General features: G+C 45.6%; 1 protein-coding gene across 5 annotated transcripts in view; it reads left to right on the forward strand.

Annotated features, from left to right (window-relative positions):
• The window catches only part of Zasp52 (Z band alternatively spliced PDZ-motif protein 52), a 114,953-nt gene that overhangs the window by 83,058 nt on the left and 8,633 nt on the right, over positions 1-23,262 (forward strand). For 3 of the 5 annotated variants that reach the window (XM_075692795.1, XM_075692802.1, XM_075692796.1), the window contains exons 10-12: positions 4,097-4,162; positions 8,311-8,398; positions 21,782-22,370. In XM_075692795.1, the coding sequence (XP_075548910.1) occupies positions 4,097-4,162; positions 8,311-8,398; positions 21,782-22,370 (743 nt within the window). Of the gene's footprint in view, positions 1-4,096; positions 4,163-8,310; positions 8,399-11,516; positions 11,604-21,781; positions 22,371-23,262 lie in introns of all 5 variants that reach the window. The other 2 variants (XM_075692812.1, XM_075692821.1) reach the window with 2 other exon arrangements.

A 23,262-nucleotide genomic window follows, 5' to 3' on the forward strand; every position in this document is an offset into this window, starting at 1 on the left:
ATCTTCTTGTGCCGACCTCTATGTTTTTTGGGAGGACGCTTCTGCTTTTCTCTATTCGTCCTCGGACATCAACGTATTTGTGCTGGCAGTGCTTGCAATAGCTAGCTTTCTTTTTTCTCGTCACCTGTCTGGCGTATGGCTGCAAATCGGGCGGCATATAACTCAAACTCGGGTGCTGAATTTCTACTAGTACATGATTCGAGATGGCGATAATTTAGTTCTGATATGAGGCGCCCATGAAAATCAGTCTCTGGTAGACCTTGCGGTGAGCCGATATGCCTCGAGAGCACTCTCCATTTTTTACTTTTTTTTTTTATTGTGGCAACTGTTTGTACAGACTGTGTAGAAATTGAAAGCATGCCGTGGTATTCTGCACATAATGCTTAGAGGGTTGTGAGTGTGCTTGCGTTCGCTGATGTTGGGTCTCGGCGTGTGTCTGCAAGGAAAAGTAACGAGCTACGGGACAAGGCAAGAGCCATTGCTGCTGTCTGTGACTGACAAAGGAAGTTTGTCCCCACTGTATCCGTACGCATATGAGTGTGTTTGAAATAGTTTCGAGAATATAGGTGCCTGACCCACAAAGCGCATTCAGCGATCGTTTCTAAGGGCTATTTTGCCGTTTTCTAAGCACATTTCTTTCCTGTCAAACTTATGTGATGTTAGCGTCTACATGCCTCACATGTGTCTCTTTTAGGTATTTAGGCGATATGTGTGATAATGCTTTTTCATATTTTTAGTAGAAATAATGATGCTCTACCAAACGCAATAAGCTAGTCGAATGTAAGGTGTTTGCATTTTTCTCAGGATATTGCAATGCTGAGTGTCAAAAAGAGTACCTGCAAAATACTCAAACGTTAATGTTTTTGTTTACCTCGTTAGTGATCCTACGAGTGCGGTAGAGTGGTGAGTGTTCGTGGTCGCTCTATAGAGAGCAACGGCAGCTTTTTTTTTCAAACCCTCTTGAAGCTTCTTTGCAGTCATACTGTGGTACTCCAATTGTTAACGATTGTCAGGGTTTTTGTATTGTAAAGTGAGTTGGGAGGTAGTATGAGAAACACGCGATCACAGTTCGTCTTCTATGCTGATTGTTAAGCAGCTACTCGAGACGCATGTGGAAAAAAACGTGCTCTAGAAAAAAGCAAGTCCATCGACTCTTTTTTCTTTCTTTCCTTTTTTTTAGTAAGGTTGAGTTCGGCTGCCGTGTATCGTCTGCCTCGTGTATAACTGTTCTGCTCGTTCGGCATTGTTGGCCGCGTCCAGTCTTCTATCCCAGTGTTGTCGCGGAACCTTTTGCCTGGTACAAGCTTCGTGATTTCGCGATACTTTATATTTGTGTATACAGCAATAATTTGGTGGACCGCACTACGATACCCAAAGAGGAGTGTTAAGAACGTCATTTTCGCTGTGTTGTCCATCGTGTGATGAAATGCTTTTCAAATAAAGTGCCAAACAAGTCAACGAAATCCACTCTGGCCATCTTGGGTTCTGTTTACTCTCTTGTCGTCGTCACGTGCACGAATAAGAAGACTAACCGTGTAACAGATGCACGACGGGATGAGCGGCTGGAAATGCCTCGCTCTTAACGCTCCTCACGGCCTCACGAGAATGTGTCTCTGGTCGCGATGTTGCAGCGCGCGGTGTCTCGGCACAGGCGCGCCCTCGGGCTGCACGCGGCTATAGGCGGCGCTTCGTGGTCTGGGAGCTCGTACTCAGTAGTCGTAGTGTGCACGGCTTTCAGAGCGTGTGTGCTTCGACGCGGTGCTTCTTGCTGCTTGGCCCGGGACTGATGACGTATTACTGTATGCTTGAACCTAACCCCGTATAGAGCTTCCGGCCCTTTGTCCTTATTCCCTTTTCACATTCGGCCGATTCCTCTGCCGCGTGTGTGCGCAGTGCGCTGCGCCGAGTCTCGGCTAGCGCTGAATTTCGCGTGCTGTTTGTAGAGCATAATCGTGATGGCTACGTATGTGTTGATGCTGAAATGTGCGGCGGTATAAGGAAGTTAGCGGCGCCACCAGATATGGTTGGGTTGCAAAAAAAGAAAAGAAAGGAAGAAATGAAATAAGAAAGGGGCAGTACGCTTATCGTGCTGCTTTGCTAATGGCTGAGTGCTGCGCTTTTCGTTCAGTAGACCATGCCCATAAGCCAAGACTACACTTACAAAGTGCAGGTTTTCCTTGCTTAAGAAGATCGCGGGGGCTAAGCGTAGCTTCAATTCTGTGTGAAGGCTGTCCTAATATACGGGGTACAGAATGAAAAGAAAAAGAGGGATGATTGCTAGTAACCGCAAAGTCAATTCGTGCTGCGCTTCGGCGAAATTAACCCGTTATTATAATTGTTTTGCAATGTCAGGATATTTCAATGAAACAGAAGCTGAGCTTATTTTTTTCTTCGAAATAAAAGAGAGAGAGAGATACAAGCTTTAACGATATGCTGGAGGTGTTACCTGGCTGTTCGCCTGACATGCTAAGGACTTCAACTGAATCATACGCTGTCCGCAATCTCTGGCAAGGAGCCATCTGTGGCCAATGTGTGGCCACATTTTTTTGCCCTCTTTACCGGCAAAAATAAACCTTATTCTTCAGTTCTGCACCACACCTTCCCATGCGTACATTTGTTGCGTATGTATAAATGGGTGTATGTATATGTCGAGATCGACCTGTCCTATTATGAGTCTACTATGTACTGTTCCTCCACGCTGCGTGTGTTGGCATTCTCATGAAGTACAAAGAAAATGCATGCTTCACAGCTTACCATTGCTGCAACAAAACTCAAGCCAACTGAGATGAAAAAAAGCGAAAGAAACACATGCACAAGAAACAAGGAGCGCACAAGGCGATTGCTGGACTAACAACAGAATATTATTGCTGACATAAACCCGCGAGGTGGCACCAAGCACATGCCGCATTACAAATCATCGAAAGGTATCTGTATAGCGCAACAAAACTAGGACACAAGAAGAAACGAAGACGAAGCCAAGCGCTTGTCTTCGCCTTCGTTTATTCTTGTGTCCTTGTTTTGTTGCTCTATACAGATACCTTTCAATGACCGACCAACAAGCACATATCCCACCCTCGGCCATTACAAAATAACACTATAAACACCACGAGTTACAAGCATTGTCACTCAATCTTACTACCACACTTAAGTTTCTAGATACGCTAGATACGAAAACTAAGAGTGTGATAGTAAGGTTGAATGATAATGTTTGCAACTTGAGGTGGTTATAGTGTTGCTACGTGCTGGCGCGACGGTTAGTGAAACTTTGCAGATTTATGTCAATGAGAGAGGTCAGTTGTCAGTCCAGCAGTCGGTCCTGTCTACTTGTTCTTTCTCGAGCATGCGTTTCTTGCACTGGTCTGTATTGTAGTTGACCACGGTAACAGCTCGCCCAGCACTTAGCCTCGCTGCTAGAACTCAAGCCGCGTCACCGGGTGTTGGCCCGCTTGCCTGTACGTAGACATGGGTGGTCTGCGGATAAAATGAATGGCAGTAGAACAACTTCGTTCACACAGTCAGGTACTATTTGTCTAGTCGTTTTAACCGCAAACCGGCCGTCAGGCAGCCCTGCCATTCTCGACCTCAAGAGACGAATAATGCTTTTATATTGTGCCTATTGCACACAAGGTACGCATGCATGATCGACTAAAAAGATACTTAACGACTTCTGGCGTGCAGCGCTAACAACCTACCTACTCAGGATATATAAAAAAGACTATTAAATCGAATAAAAAATAATAAAACGCGAGTGTGTAGCTAACAAATGATCAATTTCTGCGACAGTCTTGGAGTAGACCGCATGACCTTTAACTTTGAAAGAATTACTATGCGTCTCGGTAAAAATATTCGTGAGACGCAAGAATCAGAAAGGAATTATGCAAACTTAGAATCTATTGGAGCCGGACCTATACTGCATGTGTACTATACACGAGCTTCCATGTAGTATGGCGTGATTTGCAACAGCAACGCTTGACGCGGAGTGTGATGAGCTGCATGCGAGCTGTGTTCACTTGCACATTTGAACACCCCTGCATCTTGCTGAGTTTGTCGCTTTGGTCTCTTTTTTTCTGCGGCACTTCTGTTGTTCCCTGGACAGCGGTCCGATTTCCGCCCGGCGTCAACGCATTCGCCCATGGCGGGTTCTAAGCCGCAGACTCCGCAGGTAAGGCGTTTCGAGTGAGAGCCAACTCACTTACGACCTTGCACAACAAGTGGTGAAACAGAGACAACAAAAGCTTTCCTGCTTGAGGCAGGTTATGATATATACCTCGAGCTACATCCTTTATCTTCTTGCGACACACACACACACACACACACACACACACACACACACACACACACACACACACACACACACACACACACACACACACACACACACACACACACACACACACACACACACACACACACACACACAAACACACACACGCACACACACACGCACACGCACACGCACACACACACACACACACACACACACACACACACACACACACACACACACACACACACGCAAAAGAAAATGAGGCGAACAAGTTAACTTTAATAGTAAATTACTTGAATGATGCTTTATGGCATGAGGGTTCAGTTTACTTGATTTGTACTACACGTTGAAGGAACGGCCGAGGTGTATATTTTACTTTCGTTAGCATTGAAAGTGGGCTTTTTCACTCCTGCATACTGGCTAAATAAAGCAACATAAGTAAGCTAAGTCGTGGTAGCTCGTATTGGCGAATTACACTGAGAGGCAACGAAAACAACACACCGAGGTGACACGGGATGCGACCGGCGTTCGTCGCCTGCTGTGCTATAACTTTCTGCGCCATTTTCGCACCTATACTTAGCAGAGTTCGCTAACGCGAGCACTACGCCGGCCTATCGCGATGCCTTCATCGCGCATCGTACTACTGTGCTGGATATGCATTGAAAACAACTGGGGTGCACGTAAACTCGATTTATTAGCGGCCTTCGCATCTTACTTTCACTTTTTTGAACAGCATGGTGAACATCCTAAGCCAGAAAGAGATTATCTGTACGCTTAAGAAAAACAAACGTAATCTGTACGCAATAAGACGCAAAATGAATAAGAAAAAAGAAACAAAAATATTATGCAGATCCCACGCCCTGTGGGAATCGATCTAGGCGAAGCTTTCTGTGCTGTTTGCTTTTACTGACGATAATTAGCGGCGATGTTGACGGCAAATGTTTAATTTCTTCAACGTTTTGTCCAGCACAAGAGGGGTGAGTTCATGTTAAACGTTACCTTGCGTGCACCACTGCTGTTTGTCTCCATAGTACGCAAAACACAAAGGGAGAGGTGTTTGCTTGAGGCGTTGTTGGGCGCCATATTTCATAACCTCTGAGAGGGTTGAGCATTGTCATTGCCTCAGATGGCACATCACATCATGGCAGGAGCGTTAAACCTGACAGAGAGAGAAAGCAAGGACAGGAAAGGCAGGGAGGTCATTGGATTATGGGGCTGTACATGCCAAAACCACAATCGGATTATGAAGCAGGCCGTAGTGGCGTATTCCGCATTAATTTTGGCACCGTGGTGTTCTTTAACGTGCCCCTAAATCAAAGTGTGCGAGCATTTTTTATTTCTGCGGCTGTCTCGGTCAAATCCGCGACCTCGAGCAATGCCATAGCTGCAAAGCTATGGCGGCGAGCACGGAAGTGTTCATTTGACGTACGACCACTTCCGTGGTGTCACCCAGACCATGCAGCGTGCTTTAATTAATGCGGCTGTGCTTCTGCACGCCCTGCGTAACTTGTCTGGGAACTGCGAGCGAAGAGTATGGCTGGAAGAGTATGTAATTTGTATGGGAACTGAGAGCGAAGAGTGGCAAGGCTGCATTCACTCGTTTCGCGACTTCGTCGGTTCTACCCATTCTATGCCTCCTCTCTCCCCTCCGGTCTTCCATTCTGTCTAGCTTCCCTCTGGACTTGCACGTTGGCCGAAGGGCTCGCGGGGGGGGCGGAGGTCACGGATATTTGCAGCTGTGAAGAGGGTAATGTGGCGACGACCCGGGAGCTCCAGCTCCAGAGGGCATTGCGCTCATTCGACGCGGTGAAATCCAAACGAGTTCTTCGCGTCTCTTTTCTTCCTGCCACGCTCCTTCCATGTATATGCAAGCTCTGAACTTGCCCCGACGTGGTGTGGCGTACAACAGCCGCCACAGCAGCCACAGCAGCAGCAGCAGCGGCAGCAGCAGTGGGAAAGTCGAAGGAAAAGGCAAAGAAAGCTTCGCTTTGGAAAAGGAATACATTAGATAATTCGGCCAATAACAAACTGTTTAGCAGACCTTAAAACATTGCGAATGACTGGCAAGGATTTTCCTGTTCTAGAACATGTTGCAATGGAAAGAGGGAGTAAACCCGTGTACGTGATTGCAGCCTTTTTGGTTGCAGGACAGAGAGTATCGCGGTCTTAATTCTATTCCCTACTGAAAATCAGCACACATGAGCCGCGATATGTTCAAAGTACTTGAACGAAACGGAAAGCCTTATTACGGAATGACCCGAGATGCAGTAATGCCAGTGCTATTACACCGTAATAACACGCGAAATGTGCTATAGCACAAAAACTAAGCCCTTATGACTGAACAGCACCTGTACGACACAGACACTGGCAAATGTGGTAAAGAAAATACGCCTTCTATTCTTGTCTTGTCGGGTTCGCTTTTTATTACGGCATGATTGTAGATCCCTACAACATACAGAGATAAGAAACGCATGACATTAATCGATGCACAAGCTAGTGCACAACCGCAATTACATTCCTGTGGGCCATATTTATGCGTAAAGACCTTCCTTAAAGGTCTTGACTCGATTACTCTTCGAATTGCCTAAGCGAACAATATATTATAAACAAATGTATCGGCTATCACTTAATATTTATCGTCACCTAAAAGCACGAACAACCAAACTAACTCTGACTCTTGCGACATGAATGAAGTTCGCCTGGGGCCCTATAACGTAACACCATTCCAATGTGTTTTCATTCCAACCTCCTGACGTCAAATTTCCGTAGCGGCCGACGTAAGCATCGGGCGGTGACCCGCAGGGTTGCTTCAACAGCCCAATCAAACGCCCTCTAGTTTATAGGACGTCACTTTGCTTTCAAAACGAATAACATTGGCTACATTGAGCGGTTTTTAGTTTGTAATTGGCTGCCAGGACGGGAGGGGCACGCTCAAGTGGAGAGGGTTTCTATAGGGCCGAGCCAGCGCACTGAAGTTATACAACCGTATGAATAGGATGGTGCCGGGGTGTGTGATTGATCCGCTTTCCCTTACTGAGCATGCTGTGGCTGGTAGAAAATCGCGGCGGCATGCAACAGAAAGTTAGAAATGCCGCTAAAACGGATCCTCAGCGGAGAAGAATTGGCAGAGCGAGGTCGTAAACGTGTCGAAAATGCTCGAAAACGTTACACAGCCACGCAGAAAGGTTTATTATAAGCAAATAAACCCAGGCTCTCCGGCAGGTGCGAGTAGCCAGTGGCTGAGTGATTGGCGGCAGCCATTTTTTATTCCTTTCGGAACGGGGCAGCCTGCGGCTATTCAGAAAAAAATTCAGTTTTATTCGGCATATTAATGCATCTTTAACGCGTACACGTCCCTTTGACGCGATGAGCTTTCGCGGTTTTGTGAAGTCGCGTGACAGGCAGGTGAAATGGTTGCAGCCCGAAATCTTTTGACCAATAGCCGAGGGCTAGTGGCGAAAAGACGTCGAATGAGAAAGAACCATTTTTCTTTTGTTCGGTCCAAACATGCATAATCAGTGTGTATACGCCATATCAGAAGGGGAAATATCGTGGTTTTGGTGACGTCGCGTGACAGACAAGCGAAGAGGGGTTGGTCCAAAAAGTTTTTGACCAATCGCGGAGGGCTGATTGCAGAATTGGAATAGAAAAGTTTGGAATAGCTTTACGTTACAGCGCCCCTGTTTTCAAACGTTTCCATTTTTGTCTTAGCTCCACTTATGTGCCTTCTCACAGCGAAGTCTTTCAGCTAAACTCCCTTTTTCTTCTTCTGTACCCTTCTTTTCCTGCAGCCGTTCTAATGATTTTTAGAACGGCTGCAATTGAGGGAGAGTTGGTAATGCACGCCTGTCTACTTAAGCTAACACGTAATTAGCGCAATGTAATCATCTGCGAGAAAATGTGGGTTTACTCCAGAGGAGGGAGTCCAATATTTGGCATTCAGAAAAGTTGCAACAAAAATGCAGCAATAACAAAACAAAAGGACACAGCAAGAATTCGCTCCTTGGAACTGACGCCGCTGTTACCGTTTGCTCACCTGACAGTCAGCGAAGACGACTTCGCCATTCGGTGGCATGACACCGCTGCATCCCGTGACAGCGCCTGTGGCCGACGCTCACCGTCCGATACCAGGTGAGAGTCGCGAAGGGCTGGAGACACGTTGGCGTGCATCTGTGATCGCAATAGTCGAGAGTAGCATGGTATACGGGCGTACACGTAGAGCAAATCTCAGTTGCGCTCTATAGGCGGATCAGATTATTGCCTAGTTAAGGAGAGAGAGAGAAAGTTAAGGAGAGAGAGAGAAAATATCCCGCAAAGTGCGCACAGTTTGCGGCATTAAATAAATGATGAGACCTTTCCTCACTGCTTCACCAAGTGCGCGGTCAGTCCGCAATCAATCAATCATCAATCAATCAATCAATCAATCAATCAATCAATCAATCAATCAATCAATCAATCAATCAATTGGTAAGTATGGTTGTGTGATGAAGCAAACCTGCGACCTTCAGGGATGAAGAAATAGTGCCTACTTTATCCCCCCCCCCTTTCTTTTGCTTTGCTGCATACATTACTGGCCAGGAGCTACAGTACACCTGTACTATGTAAACAATTTCATACGAAACACATGATTTTTTTTTATTTAACGCTTCGAATGACCCTAAAGCAGAATTTTTAATTATGTGCCCAGAAGATATAAGGCTGCCTCTCAATATTAAATAGTATATGCACTCAATGTCGTACGTACGCTTCATCGTAATGACCACGGCAATTTCTCGAGGCAGCAGCGTGTCTAAAATATTCGTACATAAGTGTTTCTTTCCGTACGACTTCATGTTGTCATTCCGCTCCACTAATTGATATTAAAAAATTTACATGTCCTGTTGTATTTATTTTGACACCTTTGCTCCCGGACACGAAATAGGTTTTGCTGGTGCGGGATTAAATAAAAGTAACAGAGCTCTGGCGACGCAGCACTATATTTGCACAGGTGTATAATATATCCCTACTACTACTATCGCTTTTTGGTATATTAAATGTTACATAACGTGTGCACCATGAGGCTCTCAATATTTAAATATTTGAGCTTGCTCTCTCGGAGGTTTTATATATATATAACCTCCGAGAAAGTATGTTAGGTTAGGTTAGTAAGATAGGATCGGCCGGGTATGTCCGGTGACCATTTTTGATTGTGATCAAAAAACTATATTGTGTTGCCTGAGAGCCAAGGAACGCGAAATCAATATTAGTATTGCGAAAAAAAGAAACTTGTCTTCACGGAAAAAATACAGGAGCACCCGGTCAGAGCGAGCTCTGCTGAATCCTAATTTCGCTCAGCTACCAAAGAAAGACTGTTGTGGCTACGGTTCCAAAAACAGAGTTACTATGCGCGTCAACTATTTGCTACGAAGTATAACCGCTATGATGTAAAGAAGCAGCCGTGAAAACGGAACATTGCACAATAATGGCCAAAGTCGAGATTTTTTTTCTCCGCATTTCTGAAGAGCACGGTTCTCAAATTTCATAAGACTGTTGCCGTGACCGTTCGTTAAAATTTGAGATAAATATCTCTGACCTAGTCGGCGCTAAAATTTCACGGGAAACGCTCAAGTTTAGGCATGTTAGTAGATTAGCAGTATTTAAAAAAACTTTTTTTAAGGAGTCCATCCTCGATATTTAAAAAAAGTCTAAAATAATTCTATTGACTTGATGTAATGAGAAAAAAAGCTTCATCATTTATGTGTTGGAATTAAAAAGCGCGAAATGTGACCAAATAAACGGCACCACCGCTGCGACAAACGGGGTGCGTGCGTGCTCGTGTTCGCAGGTTCCTTTCTTTTACGCCGCGCAAATACCGCTAATTTGCTAGCATGGCCTGAACTTGAGCGCTGCTCGTAAAGTTTTGTTATCGACTATGGCAAAGATATTTACCTAAAACTTTAGCAACAGTCGTGGCAACAGAGCGACAAAGCTTAAAAGCTGTGCTCTTCACAGATGCGGAGAAAAAAAAAAACATAAATGCGGACATTGGCCAATATTGTGAAATGTTCCATTTTCGCAATTATTTTTATCCACATCATGGGAGTGGTATTTCGTGATAAATAGTCAAAATCATTGCTGTTTAACGGCAGTTTATTTCCAAATATTTTTAGAGCGGTAGAGAGAACAGTTTTTTCGGGGGAGCTAACAAAAATTTATATTCGGCAGAATACGCAAGAAGAGCTTGTCACTTACCGGGTACTTGCATATTTTTGCCGGGAAGACACTTTTTTTTTCTGCCAGAACTAAGCAACAAAACATATTTTTTAACATCTGAATGAAACATGGTCATCGGACATGCCCGGTCGAACTTATCTGAACACGTCCTGCTAATAACTTTACTGAATTAATCCCGTGCAAACGAGAAACGATAAGGACCTCGTTATACATGTAGTCTTTGAAGCGCTGCAACTAAACTATACCAACACGCGCATAGAACTGATGAACGATTGGGCGGCACATGAAAATCTCTTCTAGGTCTGCGTTTGCCGGGACGTGCAGAGGGCCTAAACTGACTGCAACTTACAGCAAGCTTGTGGAAAACAGGACTGTGGGTAGAGGGCAGGGCGTCGACCGTCTTATGCTTTTTTGTTTAAATTATGGGGTTTTACGTGCCAAAGCCACTTTCTGATTATGAGGCACGCCGTATAGTGGAGGACTCCGGAAATTTTGACCACCTAGGGTTCTTTAACGTGCACCTAAATCTAAGTACACGGGTGTTCTTGCATTTCGCCCCCATCGAAATGCGGCCGCCGTGGCCGGAATTCGATCCCGCGACCTCGTGCACAGCCTGCTTGTTTGCATGCATTTGGCGCTGCTGGAATAACGTATCGTCCTGGGTGTGATAAACTAGCAGCAGCACATAGCGGAGAGTCTATTTCACGAACGAAAGCTCATACATTATTATCACGTCCCCGCAGTTTCATGCTGCCCCTACCTCACCTTTGTCCTTTTTCATTTTATGACCCTATGCTTTTATACTAGCTCAGTTAAGTCGTCTAGCACGTTGTTACGGTTGTGTATTGTTGTGTGTGCTCGTGACATGGAATAATAACACCATGCCGGCCAGGCGGGATATTGGGGGAGGAGGAGGACGAGGGGGAGGGGCGAGTTGACAGGCAAGGATGTGAATGCTAACAGCACGTGTGTGTCGTACTGATAGATGGAGTGAACTGCAGTGTCGCTAAAAACTTGCACGGCCCGATGCACGCAGCTGCCACAGAACCCCCCGCTCCTTACACAAATGGCATCGGAAACGGACATGCGCACGAGGAACCAGAACTCGAAGACCTCTTGGAATGTTAGTATACCTCCTTTGTTTTTTACCTCCTTTCGTTCCCCTACTAACAGCGTGCCTTAATGGCATGCACAATAATTGTTGTGATTTCAAGTTTTGTCGAGTCCAAGGTGCGTTTGCTAACTGGCTCGCGTTTACGATGTTGGCCAGACCTTTTGAATTATCTCTCGACCACTGTAGCGCACATATCGTCTTCAACTAAAGGGTAGTGCGTGATACAAAGGGTATGATATAATACGTCACAATTAGGAGAAAACGTAACTTATGTCGTACTGCTGATGCGAAGTAAGCTTTCAGCATTTTCGTTTATTCAGACAACGTTACAGTGGTACATTTAATACATTAAGTAAGAAAGGAAAAACAAAATATTGGAGTATTATCTGTGCAATCAGCGGATAGCTCCAGTGTCTTCGCAGCATGCGCCAAATGCCTTTAGTTAGACAAAGCAACAAGTTGAAAGGTTGGTACATAGATATCTTGTTGCATCGTCCTTAGAAACTCAGTCTGCTGCATTAAAATGTATAGCCAATCAGCCCAGCCATCACCTTTCCAAGCAGCCGAGAGCAATGGAAAATACAGCTGTGAGCGAAAAGGTGTTTAAACGTGAGCGTTGTCCGCAAAGGCTCTGCACAGTGCACTGTACCGAGCAGTGTGCAAAGTTTTTTTTTTCTTTTTACATGGAATAAGTGTAAATATATAAAATATAACGCGTGTTTGCAACATCCATGTGGTATTCATGGATGAATAAAGTAGTGTCAGGTGAATTATCTGAATTATATTCCTGTGAGAGAAGATTCAAGTGCGTCGCTCTTGCCATCTTGGCGGAGATTGTAAATATGCATGAAATAATGAATTAGAAGTCTGTTTATTGTTACGAACTATTTTTATTCGAATTCGGCGATTTACAGTTTCCTTGGTTTTTTAAAAAATAATTATTCTTAACCGCTACGGAACACTCGATAAACCTTTCTATATGTCCGGAAGCGCGAGGCGGCTAGATGCTGTGGCTCAGTGAATTATGGCTGACAGGACACAAGCTGCGGTAGTTTCGTAGCCAGGGTACGCGAGTTGCGCGTCTGTGGAAGACCGATATGGTTAGTGTTACGTCATATTGGAAGACCGATTATTCTATCGAAAGCCTTCGCTTCGTACGATCTACGGGCCTGCGAGATGGCCTGTGATGGTGACGTGTGCCGTTTCAATTTTGCGCGCGGATTCCCGTTGCTACACTCGTCTTTCTCCCTTCCCCTCTTATCACATCTTTTGTCCCCTTTTATCCCGTACAGGGTAGCAAACCAGACTTTTTCTGGTTAGTCGCCATGCTTTCCATTGTTGTTTTTTTCGCTCTCTCACTCTGTGACACTTTAATGAACACTGTTCTTATGCGAGTGCCTCCGCGACTGGCTAAGCTGCCGCGACCGTCCTTATATCATGCCTGTCGCTATCGTGCGAGCCGGGAGCCCGAATGCCGGCTAATAGGGAAACACTACTGCGTAGGAGCAGTTGTGTGAATACCAGCTCAGATCGGTGCTTGTTGGGGTCCGCGTCCCGCAATAAAATGCGTGGGCTTAGCTTCCCCGCGTGACGTCAGGGCTCCAAGCCCACCGGCCTTCTGTTATCTAGAAGGGGCTGGCCAAGATAATCACCGACAGATTACCATGCTTGTTCGCCACTAGCACGAATATAACCGAATGGTGTCATGGCGTGAAAGATGCACTCATTGTCCACTCATGTTTTGTTACCATGCGTGAAATGCTCCAGAATTCATGTCGCTACACATAGTTGCATTGCACTTTTTAAAATATAGTCTCATCTACACAACGCGCGCGAGGAGCTACAAGCTTTAGCTTAAAGTCAGCTATGCAAGCGCGCTAGTTATAAAGTTATTTGTGAATTTTATATATTTTTAAAAGTTATTTTTGTGCAACCCATTACTATGACGTTAACCACCGTCATTTTAGTGGCCATGATAAGCCAGTTCACGTATTCAACATGCCACTTTGCTGGTGAAACGCAATTCCAAAGACCAGTGGAGACACTGCAACATGAGTGACACTCATGACTGCAAGTTAGTCGTATTTTACTTGTTTTAGAACGTTAAAGGCTACAATAGCAACGAGTACACCTTCGAACACACACCGTTATATGTCTGGAGCTACATTTTCGCTACATCATTGATGAGCACGTGCTATTACGAAGTGATTTAGCGCATATGAAGTGCTGCGCGAATACGTATCCTGTGTCCATATTCACGAAGCTGTTCTTACGTTATAGTAATTCGCAAAATCAGGTGACAAAGACTCGCGAAGCTCCTGTGCCTTCGAAGATAATCACCCAATGCAGATCACTTACCTATCCACATGAATAATTTCGGGTAGTGGCGTGTGGCTGTGACCAGCGCTCGCAATCGCAAAACGAGAACGAGCCTCGGTACAGGAAGAGAATATTAGAACTGAAATATTTGTGAAGAGCAATGAAGGACCTTGACCCAGCGACCACGTCATCGATAGGTAGCCTTTGTTCCCACCATATGACTTACTGTGCACATGTTCAGTTTATTCATACCCAAAAACGTAAATGCAAAATTATTGTAAGATGGATGAGGGAAAGTTTCGAAGGTGTGCTTCAGAAATAGCTCTCTCAAGCTGCTGTGAAGGTACGAGACCACGAGACAGAACATCAGTATAGTTGCGGCTTTTAGGCAAACTACGCCAATGCAAGACGCCGAGATGTTCAATTATAAGAAAACTTTCACCACTCGGCCCTTTCTTGGGTCCTAATATTGCTGCTACCGTGCGTAGCACTCTTTGCACTAGAAGTATTGCATAATATTCTGTCCTGTGTCACGTGCAGCGACCTCCGGTGTCCTTGACATGAAGGAGTACATGGGTTAAAGGGTCGATGCTTACTTTTCATCGCTGCAGGGTTGGACCAGAATGTCTGCAAAGCTAACGCAATATTTGGGGCAGACGAGACGGGTGGGATAGGCCGTTCACTTTCTCTGATCGCTCATTTCTATGATCGCTAAAGAGGAAAGGGGGAGGGGGAGGAAGAAGACACGCGAAATGACTAAGGAATTCGCGGAGCACTTAGAATTCCCGGTAGCATGAAGGCAACATTAGAAAGTCTCTCTAGCAATCCAGAAACTGTGCTTTGCTGCCCCGATTTTGACACTGGCACTAGAAAAAGAAAAATGGGAATAAAGAAAGTAATGTCCTAGCAAAGCTTTTAGTCAGACTGCCAGGCTTCTGTCGAAATACTTAATATGCGTGGTCGTCACTGCGAAACGCGAACAGAGCCGTCATCTGGTGCCACATTGTTTGATGGTGCGGAAGGTTCTTTCCCTTTCAGTTACCCCCAATCCTCGGTGACGCATTATCGAACGCATGCAATTTCGCGTTCCGCGTGACGAAGCTGGTCACAGCTGGCTATTTTGTAATTGGATCGATCTCGGCGATCGAAAGACGAGCCTCCAAGATGATTAGCCTCTGACCTTGCGAAGGACACCGAGCAGCCTCGCCTGGGATCGAAGCACCAGTAAAGCACAGAGCCGCTTCAAGGAGGAGAAGGCAAAAACGACGTCTGCCTCGGCCTTGTTATTGAGTGACTGGCCTTGTTTGTCCGAAAGACGCAGAAGTGCTCGTGGCAATGTGACACCTCAATCGAGGCTGCACAGGAGGAATTATTTCCAAATTTAGACCAAATAAAGTGGCGAGCTGAAAACGGTAACCTTCGGTAAAGTGTCATACGTAGCAAATAATCGCCCTGTAGAAAGGTACGCGCTGGTCGAACGGCCACTTTCGGCTGTAAGCGATCGTGACTCCAGCATAAGCTATAGTTTCTTAAAATGTGCTGCTTGAATACAAGATGTGTTTCAACATGCGTTGCTAGCTTATTGTTTTTCAAGCTGCGTTGTTTGTGTCTCGCTTACTGGCTCTTACTGGATGAAGCAACAGTTGTGGACATATGCGTCATGAAAGGTCAGTGCCAACCATAGGTTGCTGCCGATACCTAAACGAGGTAGGCTGCATTGTGCACCGAATGAACTGCCACATTATCAAATTTGCGTCAAGCTTATGAAATATTAAGTCACTAAACGCTTAATGCGCGTTTTAGCGGACATTATGAAGCCTTCTTCACGTGGAAACGTGTAAAGCTGCCGCTCACATACAGGAAAGCGTAACCGCGAAGGAAAGCGTACAAGGCCTCTCGTATCTGCATTTCAGTTCTTTCATTACACTGCTATGCTCATTTTCGTCGTCACCGCCAAATCCGATTACTTTTTAGCCTTCGCTTGACGAACACTCAGACGATATCAGGAAGCACCACAGGCCTGAACCTTGCCCATTAGCGTAATTCGTTACGTGGGAAAAAGTCTGCACCTGGGGCCAGCCGAGTCCGCGTGCTCTTTAGCACATCGTTACCAGCTACGGTTAACGTCGTCTTCTCAGCTAGACGCCAGCTACACGAGCGCTGGTTTCACGCGTCATGACTGAAGCGGTACGGCTAGCACTCGCGCAGCTGGAGCCTCGCATGGTGGTAATGCAATTGTAGGACAGCAGCTGTTTGGCTAAAGCGTTTTATAATACTTGAGACGTATGCTAGCTCTTTTAGGTTACACATCACAGACTCCACTCCAAGGATAAACCACCACATTAATTCCGCAACGCTGTGATGCCTTAGTGACTAGTACTTCAGGCCTTGTGATCAGTCTAGGCGGTGGTCCGTTCATATCCACAGGTCGACAATTTTAGTATGTTCTTCATTTATGTAACGCAGATATACGGAGAGAGATAATTCAATTCCGCTGGCTTCCTTCGTATTCTGGACTAAATGATTCCAAAAAGCCTTTCATGGTAAAGACAATAAAACAATTTCTGAAACAAAGTCATTACTGCAAAGACTCAACCAGGACTTACATATGATCCGCGAAATACCGGCGAAGCATGAGACTTTGTCGTTTCGGTAGATGTGATGGCGGCTTAACGCGAACGAAGGGAACTGAAAACAGGGGCGATGTGGACGAACATGGCGATGCGCGCTTCGCACAGAGTGGATGGCTATCACATAAAAATCAGCAGTGCGTAACCTGCATCAAAGCCCCAGACCAGTGCTCCGTATATTACACATGCGTACACCCTAGAATGTAGCACGGCTGGTGACAGCGTCTCCAGGGTGCCGCGTGCTGCCCCGTCGCAGCCTGCTGCAATACGGCGGAGTAAACTTCAAGTAAGATGGGTCGCGTCGAATTTGGGTCGTTCTTTCCGCATTTTAATTTCCTTTCTAGATTCATATTTTCTCTCCGAACAAGGTTGTGCAAGTCTGTGCAGTATTTTTATTTTTTTTAAATATTTTAACCACAATAAGCCAATGTACAAAGAATTAACGCGAGGCTAAAGGTGGCTCCGCCGCAGCGCAGGTAGTACCAGTGATGTAGTCCTCGTTGTGCCCACAGGTTAGCTCCACAAGCACCTACGTTCTACCTTGTTAGGGAGCATAACTTGTGAAAAGTTATTCCATGGCACTGGCCAATAGTTCCAATGTCCTCAGCCTACTGCCGCTTCTGTACAACGGAAAATGAAAATGACAACACCGGTGTACCTACTTCCTAGTTATGACGCCACCTGTATTTAAATGTTGACTTGTTGATGCCCCGCCTCATAAAAGCATTGCATGGGTCATGCGTTATACTCAATTTGAAAATGGCACTTAACCATGATAAGATGCACAATATATCAGCGTGAACCGGTGACGTTGGGGTGGTTACTGTGAGCTACGGCAAGAAAGAGGACGAAAGAAAGGGCAGCCCATAACGCGTACAACAAGTATCCCATGCGGGCATAAGTGAAACTTTTGCGCTTGCAGTCTGAGTAGGAAGATGAACTGGAACAAAACCTGCAAGATCGCAAACAGACACTAACTCGTTCGAAAATACTTGAAGTGATATCACAGTGCTCATATTCGTGACGGACACGCATTGCCGTCACCATGAGAAGCCAGTCAAATATCGCACAACTTAATGAGACGTTGCCTACATACGTTCGGTTCTTCTTATGCTGAATCAAGTGCAGGAGGCTGATATAGTGCTTATGTTTATTATTTAGAATTGGTAGCATCGACGTATTGGAATTCTTCAGTTCTAACGTGCATCGCATGCAGTTGCATGTTGTTTTTTGTGTGTGTTCACTCAGAAGTTAAATGGAATAACAAGCAGCAAGTCGCCTTTAAGCGCTATTCCCTATCCTACACTCTCGCTACTTGATAGTGTTTCGTAGCCGACGAGCTCAAATATTACGCTTGTTAAGAGGAAGCTTTAGCTCGGGCTCTCCTATCTAAATACATGGGAAAGGAGAAATCGCTTTTCTCGGAAACCACTGCACCAAATTTGATGAGGTTTAATGAGTACATTGTAGCGCCAAAAAAGGAAAATAAAGACTTGGGAAGGAAGAGTACGAAGCGACAGATTGAGCGCTGAATGAGGTTGATGAGGTTTCTTGCATTTAACAGAAAAAGTTAAAATCAAGTGACTGTTGGTAGCGAACGTTTGATTTAGGCGGTCAATTTTCTTAATAAAAATTGCTGGAAATCGCAAGTTTTCAGAAAACGAGAATATCAAGTTACAACTCTGTAACTCAGCAGTCGTCAAAAAATGATATAACAATTATGTAAGTTGCGTATGATAGTACATATAAAGCGCACAAAATTTATTTATTGTACATCTATCAAATAGACTACTAATATGCGAGTGGGACTTTTGCAAAACCTCTGTAAACAATGTAACAGATTCACGTAAGATGTAAATTGACATATCAAATTTGTCCGCTTTGAATAGTTTAACGCATGCACTTTACAGAACTGCGATGTCTGTTCTTGGTGCGGAGGTACGCATTTGTAAGCTTCGTGCTTCTGTTTGTTTCAATGTAGCCAGGTTTTCAAAATTGATTTTAACGAACCAATGCCCTAAACCGAAATTCCGCTTCCAAGATCGCCAGAATTTAGCCTTCTCTCTCAATTGCAGCAAATTTCATCAAAATCAGCCCAGTGGTTATTTTAGAAAAAAAAAAAAAAACGTTGCTGGGTTTTACATGTATTTGAATAGGCGGCATCGGAGTTGGGCCCGATCTAAAGCTTGCTCTTAAAGACTCCGTTTTCAATACACGCATGGTGCACGTGCACAGGAGTGCAATAAATATACGTTTCTGTGTGTAACAAATAGTTACCGAGCTACGTAACACAACATTGTTACTCATGCCTGCAACAGTACCTCCATGAAGCCATTCCTGGTTTCTTTCGAGCTGCTTTTCTTTTTTCTTTTTTTACGAGAGACAGAAAGCAAATAGAGGAAAGCTGCGGAGGTCAGCCACATAGGGGTCGGGGGTATACAGTTTGCTGCCGTGCAAAAGCAGTGCCAAGACATTCCAATGGAATGGACGCAATATGCACGGGAAATAATCACCCAAATATAATTTGTGCAGCTAATACGCGACAATGGGAAATTAAGAAACCTCCTAAATTGGCTAGGTGAATCTAGCTCGCTGAAACTGGTTCATGTATGAGCGAACTAAGTTCTACCAAAATTGTACAGTATCTGCAACGTAGGATGCGAATTTATAAATTGTAATACTCACACGCAATCCGTTTTATACTACTCTATTTTATGGCGAGCTAGCTAGTGCCGATATATTCGTTCACCATGTGCAGCCATTTGCTGTTTTAAACGCATCCGGAATCTCCATTCCATCAGAAGTACTTAACTAGTGTTCCAGAAGCAGTGATGAAAACACATTACTGCGAATTTGATCGCAGTTTTCTTGAGTTTGATATTTGTACCGAAAGTAGAAGCAAATAAAGGATATCTCGAAAATATAGCAATAATGCGCCATCATCACTCGCGCAGAGAGCCCAGAAGAGTGAATATGCTACTGATAGGCAAGAAATAACCCTATCGTAAATGTCTCAGTGTAGTTATCCTTCGTCCTTTATAGTAACAGCGTGGTTAATTGACACCTCTGACTCCATCGTGTCTAAAAAAGTTGGAGATTGACCGCTAGCACCTCATGCTGACGGCGGATTCTAAGCTCAATAGGGAACGTCTTTTAAATATCAAATGCAGAGCAACGCTTCTTGATGCACTAAAAGCACTTCGTTGAAATATTTTACAGGACAGTCTCTCACTAAGTGCGACGTCTCGCTTACATATTTCTTCTAATCGATGGCCCCTCTTATGTACGCATAAAAACACCATAGATACATGTGTACAATTTCTGTATTGGAGAAGTGGGCCTTCATCCCCTGGACGTAACATTTTAGTGACGTAGCCACCAGGAATTACTCTTAGTACCTGCCGTGTGGCTTAATTCAGCAAGGTCACTGACGTACTAAGGGCACCGTCTGTAGAAAACGTCTGCAAAAAAGAAGCATTATGGGAGAATGCGCATTCTGTGCTACTGTCCGTCACCCGAGAACGCATGCAACGCGCCTAGCTGTTGTGTACACTGGTCTTCCGGTAGGCGGAAAAGAGCAGGCAGCTCATGTCTCTAAAGCACTGCAGGGTAATCAACTTCTTTCAAGGAAAAGTTATTTTTCAACACTTTGCATGAGCTGCTGCGTTAAAGATGAATAAGCAGGTTTAGAAATGCTGAAGCAACCATAGTCTTAAAAGAACCCAAATGTGGGCGTCAAAATCCATTTTTCCCTCTAAACAAGAAAATTACAGAGCCTCTGCAGTAGTCTATGAAAGCGTGCAATCACGTTTATCAATCGTCACAGAACTCAAAAACTATAGTGAACAGGATCATAAGCCGGGTCATTTAGAGATAATCAAGGTTTTGTGGACACGAATATGAAAAATGAAGACTCTGTATGCTCTGTTACTTTTCTGTAAAATGTGAAAGTGCCCTAGAAGCGCTGCGTTTCTGATGAAGTCCCACTCGCCGCTGCTGTCGTCAACACACAAATAAAAGTAGTTGCCTACGATAGAATTAGATATCTTACACCATAAATGGTACCGTAGTCCTCTCTACACAAAACTCTGAACATTAAAGGTGATTCTTTTTTTTATTCAGATACCCTAAAGGCCCTTGCGGGCATTACATAGAGGTGGGGAGGGATAAGAACAAGATATTTTAAACACTATTGGAAGGGAAAGGCAATATGGAACGCCGTAGTACAGGCTACCGAACACAATAAAAAATAAAGAAGAAAGAAAAAGAAAGAAGTGCATACAAGATGAAAAAAAAAAAACTCTGTACAAAGCCTGTAAATGCACTTACAACGGGTCAAAAGCACCGAATTCTGTTTTTACTAGACATGCATATTTAAACTACTCTTCAAATGGCTTACAACCAAGTCACGATCATGTATAGAAGCAATTTCTTTGGCAGCTTGTTCAAGTGATAAATAGCAAGGAAGAGCTGTGATTGCCAAAGGAGATTCGTACGCGCAAGCGTGGGACGCACTTTGAAGGGATGGTCGAGGCGGGAGAAAATTCGTAGGGGCTGTTTTTTATGGGATGCAGTGAAGGATGATGGGGTATGATACAATCTGTGGAAGTGGGAAAGCAATGCGAACAGTCGTCGTTCTTATAGAGAGGGTAATTGGAGGGACTCTTTGATAGCCGTGAGTCTTGAAACTAATAATTAAACGCTGCCAGCTAACTTTGACCAAAACACAACCTTGTCACCAAAGTGCAAAGCACCAGCGTAATGCAGCAGAAGCAACATACAGGGACGACCTAACGAGATGAAATGAGTTTATGGGAAACAATTAAATAAGAAAGCAGTGTGCACGCAGGTACGATTGACAACTAGCAGAGCGAGCACTACCTTTAACGCCGTGGTGGCGAAACAGGCAAACAAGCCCGATGCCAAGGATTCTTAGGTATGTAAACTAAATTTATTGTACGGTTGTTGTGACATGCAACGGTTGACTGCTGCGGGTAATCGAAGGTAGAGATCTCCAAGTGATCGGCGCTGCAGAGATTTCTGCCCCGCACCAGCATGCTCTCGACTGTCTTCTTTCGCTTGTCTTTCATTTCTTTTCTCCCTGGCTCTGCCCCTCTCTTCCTGTCTTTTCTGCCCTCGCCTTCCCTGTCTTCGTCTCCCTGGCTTCCGCCTATCCGCGACGCCGTGATGACCGCGCTGCCATTTCGGCGGACCACCGCTGTCTTGTCGGCCGGCAAGGAGGCGCCAAGTTCACCTGGCCGCCCGCACACGCCGGCGGTCCCGCTCCCGTCAGCAGCGTTCTGGAGTCGAACGCCACGCCGAGCGTGCCTACGTACCGACCTCCTCCGGGCACTCAGCGGGTGACGACGGCTCCGTCGACCCCTAAGTGGGGCGGTGGCCAGCCGATCGGGGCCCCGCCGGGAGGGCCCTTCCGGCCCTCGTCCCCATCCGCGTCCCCATACTCGCCCGTGTCGAGCCCAGCTTCGTCGCGACCACCTTCGTTTGTGTCGTCCTCGCCTAGCCCACTGTCGGGCTACGGCGGCGGCCAGCAGCAACCGATCGGCGGCGTCAAGGTGCCGCCGCCCACGGCACCGAAGCCAGTGTCACGCGCGCCGCCTGCCAAAATAGGCAATGGTGGGCCCTGGGCACCCGTTGGGCAGCCCGCGCCTGCGCTCGCGACCGGCGCCTCATCGGCTCCTTTTACGGGCCCTTCAGGTCTCTCCCAAGGAGCGGGGTCCAGGCCGGCGCCCAAGAGAGGCCGCGGAAAGCTGACGCAGGCCATCGGCGGCAAGATACCCATCTGCTCCAGCTGCGGATCACCCATTAGGTACGCCACCTGGCGCACTCCATGCGCCTGCGGGAGACATGTTGAATGGGAATGGCGAGACAGAGGGATTTTAGTGAGCGGAAATGAGGAAACGTTGGCTGTAAGCGTGTGTCTCTGACGTGCTGCACCTCACCAGAGTAAAGGAAACTGAGAGAGACAAGGAAAGCGAAAAAGAGGATGGCTGGGGATAATGCAAGTATACAACTGTACTATGTACAACGATAGGCGAGGCTGCCAGGCTACGACTGTGGCATTCTTTCCGGTCTCTGAGATGTGCGGAGAGCCCAATGAATCATATCTATTTTCGCCCTAACTCAACTTCCCACAGGTGTCCGTACATAGGCTCCCATAAAGAAGTAGCTGCGATACCCCTGGTACCGAGACCATATCTTTTGGATTCTGAATGTCACATAACTCAGAATTTTAATCAAGCTTTTCGATGTGCAGCAGTACGTCACGTAGAAGCTACACTAGAACGTTCCATGTTACCACCAAGACCTTGTTACCACTATAATGATACCTGTTCCACCTCTCTGAGGTGGAACAGGTATCAGGTATTTTTAAGTACAGAAAAACACAGAACAGTTATTTTTGCAATCTGCACATGCGCGGCGCGGTAAAGTGAGAGTGTGCCGCTGGCAGCTGCTTGGGTCGGTTAGCGGAGCGGCAAAACTATACTGAAACGTTCTATTCTCTGTCTGTTGCTCTGGGTCATACTTCCAATTTAGCTTGATATATCCTACAAAACGCTTAGCCGTATAGCTAACGGGACGACATTTCTGACGCCAGTGAAGAACCGGATGCACGCCCCCTCATCGGTTTCTTTCTTCACGTCACTTTGTTTAGAGCTGTGATACGGCGCACTCCGAAAGGGCATCTTCTAGATGACCTC

The sequence above is a fragment of the Dermacentor variabilis genome, chromosome 1, assembly GCF_050947875.1.
Source record: "Dermacentor variabilis isolate Ectoservices chromosome 1, ASM5094787v1, whole genome shotgun sequence".
Taxonomy (NCBI): Eukaryota; Metazoa; Arthropoda; class Arachnida; order Ixodida; family Ixodidae; genus Dermacentor; species Dermacentor variabilis.